The following is an 8,416-nucleotide window of genomic DNA, read 5'->3' on the forward strand; positions in this document are numbered from 1 at the left end:
AGGAATGTGAGTATTCTGCTTGTGTCTAGGTGTTGCTCCAAACCCTGAATTTCTTCCCTTTAAACATCTGCTGCTCTTGGTAACACAGTCATTCTGTAAATTTAACAATTCAGTAATTTCTTTGTTTGAATTGAAATCTCTTGGCAGCTCTTTCCTGGGAGGTGGAAAATGCTGAAACAGTTCCCAGTGCTCCAGTCCCCTAGTGTGGGAACGTCAGTGTGGAGGATCTGTGACTCACATGTAACTGATTCCTTGGAGTGACAGTCTCTTTGGAGCAGCAGTCTGTCTTTCCTCTCTCTGCATGCCATGTGGAATCAGAGTCTGGCCTGTGACTTCTTCCCTGCACTTTTACTAATGATGAGCCATGGAGGTCTATTATTAATGGTGCCAAGTGAGCCCCCAGTGAGCGCATCAGTGTGAAAATGTTCCACAGTTGTCCTGATGAAAGCACTTTATGTGTGAGCATGACAGCTCTGGCATGCACAGAGAAGAAGGGAGAAATGTGCTCCCTGCTTTCTGCAGGCGATGGCACAGCCCTGGTGGCCAGGACTGAGTGGGGGTGTGCTGTGGCCCTGAGCACTCCACATCTGGAGATGAGTAAGAGAGGAGGGACAACACAGGAGTAGGGAATACTGTTGCCATGTGGCAGTGTGTGCAGGTAGTGCAGATTGCCCGAAACTTCCAACAATCCAGTCCTGTAGCACTTCAAGCATGTTTAAATCCCCTCTTCTCCCTTGCCCAAGCTGCAGGCAGTGCAGCAGAGGACCTCTTTTATTGATTGGATTTCCATGTTTGGTGGCACAATCTGCAGTTCCTGGGTAGGGTTGAGAATGTGCAGCTGGGGAAGGAGGGAGAGGTGGAGTTGCAGCAGTCGGTGCTTTGTCTGCAGAGGAACCACACCCTGCCTGGGCCAGCACAATCAGTGATAGCTATTTATATGAACCTAGCCATGTTTGCTGGTTGAAAGCCACGTTTGAGGAGCAAGAAGACTTGTTCTAAAAGGTTCAGACTAGTGAGAACTAGAAAACTTGGACAAACACAGCCAGAATGAAGGGGCCAAGAAAGCCTGTGCTTTAACAACTCTGCCACCAGCCCCCAGAGCAGCTTTGGGAAATTCCACACCCACTCTGTGCCTCAGTTCATTCCTCTTTCAGTGAGGGTAGGGCAGTTCTGCTCCTCCAAGGTGATGGAAAGCAGAAGGTGTCTCAAAGACAGAGCTAGAGCTTTTGTTGATTGGGAAGCACAAGCTGTAAAAACCCTGTACAGGAGGTGGCCCTGCCCTGCACAGGCATATGAGACACACAGGCAAGTTTGAGCTGGAATTCTCTCCCTCTCCTAGATTTTTTGCCATAGTTATCCACAAGTTCCTGATGATGATGATTAAAGAGTGTGGAGGGCAGAAGGTGCTCCTCAGACGGTTTGAAAATGGTCACTTCACCATCACCACCGGCCCCTGCTGCTGCTGCTGCCTCTGCCTCCCTCGTGTGCCCATCACCAGGTGAGTGACCCCTTTAGGATTCCCCTTTAAGGAGCTTGAGAACGGCTGCTGGAATTCAGCCAGCTTGGCAGGGCCAGGCTCACAGCAAAGCTTCCCAAAAGTCAGTCTCAAGACAGCTCAAACTGTTTCTTTTAAACAGCATTCTCACTCTGGGGCTGTACACCACCACTAATTTATCTTGTTTCTATAATGCAGAGGTGTGTGGGAGGAGAAATTTCTACTCTAGAAAACCCAATAATTGACATTTTGGTTTTCTTTCATTCCAGAAGGGAACAAATGTCTTGAGATTGTGTATTTTTCAGAAGCAGAATTGTCAAATGGAGGCTCTCTTGATAGAAAATTTCTCCCACTTTGATAAAATGGGAATGTTTCATTCTGATTTTGACTTTAAAACTACTTGAGATTAAAATAATTTTTAGAACAAAAAGTAGATGTAATCCTTGTAAAGCTTTGTTCTCAATGAAATGGCATTGTCTGGTGAGGCAAAAGCAGATGTTTTCTTCTTCTAAACTTATTATTAAAGCATCTTTGAGAAGGGGGGTAAGGATGGAGAGCTACAGGAGCCAATATACTGTAACATAAACCTGCCCTCCTGTGAGCAGTGCCTGGTGGAGCTCCTCTGGTTAGTGCCAGCCCCTCACTCACACACCTCTCCACAGCCTGGAAGCCTCCTGTATTTCCCTCAGCTTTCCTACTGGCATAGAGAATGAGACTGTTTCTCTCAGTATAGGCAAAACGTGAGGGACTGAAAAGAGACTTTTCTGAGAGGGTGTGGACTTTAGTGTCAGAGCGTCCTGGGGGTCTGTACAATCTGTTTAAAGAAAAGCAGCAAACAGAACACAGCATAGTGGTTTCTGATGCATTTTCAAAAAATTCTAATTTTTCATTACAATAATTTTTCCTTAAACTCCCTCATTGGGTGTTAGAATTTAAACTTCAGTTTCCATAATTTTATTTTAATAGAGTATAGGTTGTAGCAGCTGGGAGTTTGGGAGAGGATCCCCTATTCTGCCTTGCTGTTGTTCAGCCCAGCGCCAGCTTATGCACGATGATGTCAGCTAATGTGGACTCATTTCAGGGGCTAGACAGTGCCTGCTACTGCTGGCAGGAAGGACAGCTCTCTGTTGAAAAAAAAGGCTTTTTGCTCTGCAGAGGGCTTAGGGCTCCTTCTCCAGTGTCTGTACCACTGGGAAACCCATCTGCTCTCTGCTTCTAACCTCCAGCCTTTTCCCAGTGCAGGGTACCTTTTTTTAAAAAAAAGGATATTGGCAAGCTGTATGAGAGAAAAGTCAGCCTCACATTCCTTCCATAGGTATCTATGGGGAAACAGGGAGCTCCCCAAGGGAGGGATTCATTCTTTACAAAACCCATATATATCTGCAGTCCTGGGGAAAACAGCAAGGTACAGATGAGGCAATGTAGCAATCCATGCACAGGGAGAGATGTGGCAGAAGAGACCTGGTGATCAGTAAAGATGGGCCTGTGTTAACAAGGGAAACAGCTCATGGCATGGCAGTGACTGCATTCTTTGTCATATGCATTATTCTTTAAAGCTCTCTGGGAATAATAAATCTTTGAGAAGGTACACACTAAGTGCCTGGCCCATTGCAGGTCTTTCCACGTGGGTTTGTGCTGTTGATAATCCTGTGGTTACCAGCTATATTCATTGAGCAATTCCTGTAATTCCTGGTTCATGGCTATATCCTTTAGCACACTAAATGGCAGCCTGTTGTCTGTGAGACATCTCTGATGGCAGGGCCCATGGAACTCCAGTGAAAACAACACTGAAAAGATGAGAAATAATGCACAGTAACAGACCAAAACATGAGGCAGCTGTAGCAGCTGCAGCTTCCCCTGTGAGAGCAGAAGGAGAGCTCAGGTCAGTCAGCTTCCATGCCCTCTGTTAGAAAGTTCATCTGCCCCTCTCCTGGTGGGCTGCAGAGCTGGCTGGCCAGGTTACAGGTGTGCTCTGGACTTTACAGCGACAGAAGTGAAGGAATCCTGAGCTCTCCTGCCAGCCTTGTGCAGTTTGCCAAGTGAGAGGCTGTTCCTTGCTTCTGTTAGACCAGGGAGGGGCAAGCCCACATCTTACATGATACTCTTCAAGATGCACTGACAAACCACCAGTCCTTTCACCTAGGGCTGTGTGATCCCCTTCTTGATCTACCACAGGACTAGGAAGTGGCTGAACAGGCTGATTTGTCCAATTTCATGGGAGGACTGCAATAATAAGGCAACAAGGCAAGAGCAAATGGCATCATTGTTCAGGAACCGGTTGTGCAGCTCCTGTCTCTCTGGTTGGCTTCAGGGCAGAGAGAGACATCATGTTTTGCCCAGCCTTGGTTAGTATGTACTTGCTGCAGAGCAGGAAGAGTACTATTTTTGTAGAGACTTTATTAAATAAACACTGGGAAATTCTTGGAAATATTTTCTAATCTTGAAGCTGTTCCTCCCCAGATTTTAGCCACATGCTTCAGGAGTGGAAAAGTTTTGCAGTTGACAGTATCCAGAAAATGTTGTTAAGGTTGCTAATACATCTTGGCCTATCTAATTTTTTTGTTGATTTTTTTTTTATCCAGGCAAACCCTCTTTTGGCTGAAGCTGGGCACCTTTCAGTTTGCTGTCTTTCGGCCTGTGCTTGTATTTTTATCAATAGTGCTTTGGACTAATGGCAATTATGTTCTTTACAATGTAAGTAACTATTTTAATCAGAGAAGCTCCTCAAAATCCATAGGTTTCAGGGCTGATGTAACTATCTTAGCCTACAACTAAACTGTGAAATCTGGGACCATTTCCAAGTGAGTCCTTACTGTATCCTTTTGACACCTGAAGCATATAATTTCCTGACATCCTCGATTTCTGCCTTCCTCAGATCTCTTGGAAAGAAATTGGGCATCAGGGGGAGTTGGGCATCAGATTATACATTTCCCAGCTGGTATGGTTAGAATAGCAGGACTGCAAGTTGCCCTGTGGGATGTATCTGCCCTGTGTTTTGTAAGGTACAGCCTAAAGAAATAAGTGTATGTACTGGCATGTTAACAGGAAGCCTAATTCTGTGTTTTTCAGCAAGACATAGTGATTTTTATGTCTGTGCAAAATAAAAAGATAGTCTTGTTCTTCTGCTTTGTACTGTGTAACCTGCAAGATGATGGAGAAATCTGTATCTGATAATAATTTGGCACCTCTTGGATAACTCAGACTAAAAGTGATATTTTTGTTGTAGTTTCATGGTATAAAATGAATGACCCTCCTGAGATGTCAGGCTGAACCTGCTCTCATGAGCTGCTGAGCATTGCCAGGTGCTGCTGGGGTCTCTGAAAAGGCAAACACTCCGTGGCTGGCAATTGCAACATTGAGGGCTGTGTCACTGGCACCTCCCCAGGCTGGACACGTCTCTGTCTTGGTGCCTGCAGGACAGAGCCTGTGCCAGTGCTCCAGTTGGTACTGGGCAGTTTCCCCATGCAAAATCCAACAACTGCTGCTGCCACCAGCTTTCATGGAGATAGAAAAAAGCATTTTAACATCATCCAGTTCACAGCTTCTTCCTGGAAACACTGAAGTAAGGTTGTATAAGGTTGTGGGATTTTTTCTCAGGTGTCTCCCAAACGACCTGCACTGTGGATCAGCTGCTTCATTGGTGCCCTCACCCTTTGTGCTCTGTGGGCAGTAGGAATCATGTTTCGAAAAGTTAGGATTCTCCTTAAGTGTAAGAACATTATCCCAAAGTTTGCTCTTTATCAGGTGAGAACTTTAATATTTCTGGTATTTCTCTTAACTGCTGACACTACTCTGCCTTTCTTGTTCTTGCTCCTTTGCTGAAAATTTATGGTATTTTTCCCCATTAAAGACACTGTGCAAAGCCATATTTTTACCTGGTTAAAGCTGCATCCCTTTCAAGCACTCTCCTTGGCTGCTGTTCAGTTTCACTTGGAGCCAATTTACCTCTAGTCTCAGGGGTGCTGGAGATGTGAAAGCCATGTAAAATCTGTCTATCTTTAGACCACTGAAATCACAGCAGCACTTTCTGTGGGGCTTGAAGGAAGCTTTGTAGCTGTGGTATCCTGAAATGCAATGTTAAAATGCTGGTGTGTACCTCAGAGAGGAGATGTTGCATTGTGCAGGCAGCTGTTGTTTGAACTGTTCCAGCATTCCACAATATGCTGTTTTAACAGTATTTTTCTTGGCCATTCTGCACTTCAGAATTAGATAATAGTGAAAATACTGGCTGCAAATCATTAAACAGTAAGGAACCACAATCTAACCACATAGGTTAGATTGAAAAAGCACAGGGACAAGGCCACCCTCTTCCACATCACTCTGAATAGAGTCCAGCAGAATCCTTGGATATGGCTCCTTCTTGGACAGCACGTGCATCAAGGCTGGTGCACTGAGTTAGATAAATTATTAAGCACTAATAAGGCAGCAAACAGGATGGTCACACCTGCAGAGCTGTGTTAGGGTGAATTCAGGTTTGGGATGGCAAACTCTGTTGATGTGAGGGTTTAGACTCAGGCAGTTCCACTGGCAGCTACAGAGGCACTTGGATAACTCCATGGCAGCAAAGGTCTGGCTCAATGGAATGGGATGAGGAAGTGGTGGCTGCTGAACTCAAGCTGTGAGGAGCCCTTCACCCCTTCTGGCAAAGAAGCCAGTCTCATAATTTGGGGACCACAATATCTGCCTGCTGTGGCAAAAAGAGGAGACAACAGGAAAAATGTTCTTTGAATCTTTCTTCCACTAAGGAAGAACATAAGCTCATGGGTCAAATTAACTGTCATTTTTTAAACATTGTTACCTATTATTCAGAACTCAGTATTATTTGAAATCTCTGCGGGGAGGTCTGTGTATAATGTACCTCCCAAATGAAGGCCTGAGAGGAAATGCTTTTCAAGTCCAGGATTAATTTAATGCTCCTATTCAGAGCAATATCATCCTGACCTTAAGATGAATTCTGCAGAATGGCAGGCACCCTGCTGGTAGGTGGGGGGAAAGGGAGGACAAGCAAGGAGGAATGAGGCAGAAGAGGTTCTGTTATCAAAGCAGAATTGTTGTGTGAACTATACACCCCTTTCTGGTAGCTAAGGCATTTGTTTTCTGTTTCTGGTGCAGTTTATTGTCATTCTGAACCACCTGCAGACTACTATTATCAACATATTTGCTACACAAAAAGTCATTCCCTGTGCTCCACCACTCTCCTCTACAGCAAGAGGATCATGTAAGTTTTCTGGGAGAAGAATGTTCTTCTTTGACTTATAAAAGTACCAATTCATTGTTGCTGATGGTAATCTCTGGTGTTTTCCCAAAATACAAATTTCATGGTATCACTAGCTTTTGGAGAATCTCATCTTTTAGTTTAAAAACAATAACAAAAGTTTCATAGCTGTCAGGATTGTAGAGAACAATTTGATAATGAGAAGAGATGGAATCAGAAATGAGAGGAAAAGAAATCAACATGCATAATTACTGTTAAATTTCTTATATTTTGGATGCATAATTTATTGCATTCTTATTGATGGGCAATACTGGAACTGTGTAACTGATGTCATTGCTGAGTGTGACAGACACGGGGACAGGATGATAGAGTTTGTTCCTTTTGCACAGGTGAAAATTAATAAGCCAATTATTCATTTTTTGTCTGATAGTAATTTCCCCTTTTGGGGGGGCTTTTCTTTTTTCCCTTTTTTCCTTTTTTTTTTTGGCAGACATTGCCCAGCAGCTGCTCATCATGGAAATGTTTCTGATAACTGTAATCTCCAGGGTGGTCTATCGGAGGAAATACCACGACCTGGAGCCTCCGGAGTGCGTGGCTGAAGAACCTGGGGACAAGAAGCAGACTCCTGAGGTTATCCTGAATGGTGCAGCTGTGGAAGATGCATTGCCAAAGGTTTAGAAGTGCTCCTGTTATGCAGGAGCTGTAAGATCAGCTTCAAGAACTTGTACATTCTTGCACCAAAAGTAGCCACTGTCCATGTCAGAACATGGCATGAGTGCCTGTGAGCTGCAGTACTGAAAGACCAGTAAAGATAATCCTGTTGATTCTCCAGCCATGTGTGCATGGTGTGAGGGTTTTCACACCATGTAATTTACTAAGATTTTATACCATTTTATACTGTTACTGAGCACTTGATGGTGCCAAACTGTCTTACAATATGATTTTATGTTATTTTTATTTTTTAGCTATTAGAATGGCTATGATTTAGAGTTAATTCAGAGTAAATATTTTTTATCTTTTTTGACTTTTAAAAGATCTTATTTCACCCTGGATTGCTGTCATATGTCCAACACAGCATTTTTCCATGCTTCCTCCATTACAACAGATCATCTCTCACTCTACACCATGAGCTCATCATAGCTAATTCTGATCAGTCTCATATGTTTGTTCTGAAATCCCCAAATCCATGTGGGCTCTCCACCTACGGAGACAGTGATCTCTCTAGAACAAGACTTTTTACATTCCTTGGCAATTCACCTCCTAAATTGGTAAATATACAGTTACATTTATTGTTTGTAAATATGTCAGGTATTCTTCCTGCAGACAACAGGTTCTCTGTCACTGGCCTGGAAAAGGAAAGTAGGAGTTAGAGTCTGGGATATCTTCTGGTCTGTGATGTCACATGGTGCTTTGGTTCTGTGCTTGGTAAATGGGGATAATGACACTCAGGATCCCTGCACTGACACTGAGGATGGGAATCATTGAAAGGACTGTTGGGGTGCTGGTCACCAGCCAGCTGAACAGGAGCCAGCGTGTCCCCAGGCAGCCAAGAGGGCCAGTGGCACCTGGCCTGTGGCAGCAAGAGTGTGGCAGCAGGCCCAGGGCAGGGCTGTCCCACTGCTGAGGCCACAGCTCAAATCTTTTGTTCAGGTTTGGGCCCCTCATGACCAAGAGGACATTGAGGTGCTGGAGTGTGTCCAGGGAAG

General features: G+C 44.3%; 1 protein-coding gene across 1 annotated transcript in view; it reads left to right on the forward strand.

The window, feature by feature from the left end:
* Window positions 1-7,388, forward strand: part of LOC102036713 (organic solute transporter subunit alpha-like) — an 8,779-nt gene extending 1,391 nt beyond the window's left edge. Inside the window, exons 4-9 of the mRNA XM_014308592.1 lie at window positions 630-642; window positions 1,340-1,498; window positions 4,078-4,189; window positions 5,093-5,239; window positions 6,608-6,713; window positions 7,201-7,388. Of these exons, the coding sequence (XP_014164067.1) occupies window positions 630-642; window positions 1,340-1,498; window positions 4,078-4,189; window positions 5,093-5,239; window positions 6,608-6,713; window positions 7,201-7,388 (725 nt within the window). The remainder of the gene's footprint in view (window positions 1-629; window positions 643-1,339; window positions 1,499-4,077; window positions 4,190-5,092; window positions 5,240-6,607; window positions 6,714-7,200) is intronic.
* The last annotated feature ends 1,028 nt before the right edge of the window (window positions 7,389-8,416 follow it).

The sequence above is a fragment of the Geospiza fortis genome, unplaced genomic scaffold, assembly GCF_000277835.1.
Source record: "Geospiza fortis unplaced genomic scaffold, GeoFor_1.0 scaffold161, whole genome shotgun sequence".
Lineage (NCBI taxonomy): Eukaryota > Metazoa > Chordata > Aves > Passeriformes > Thraupidae > Geospiza > Geospiza fortis.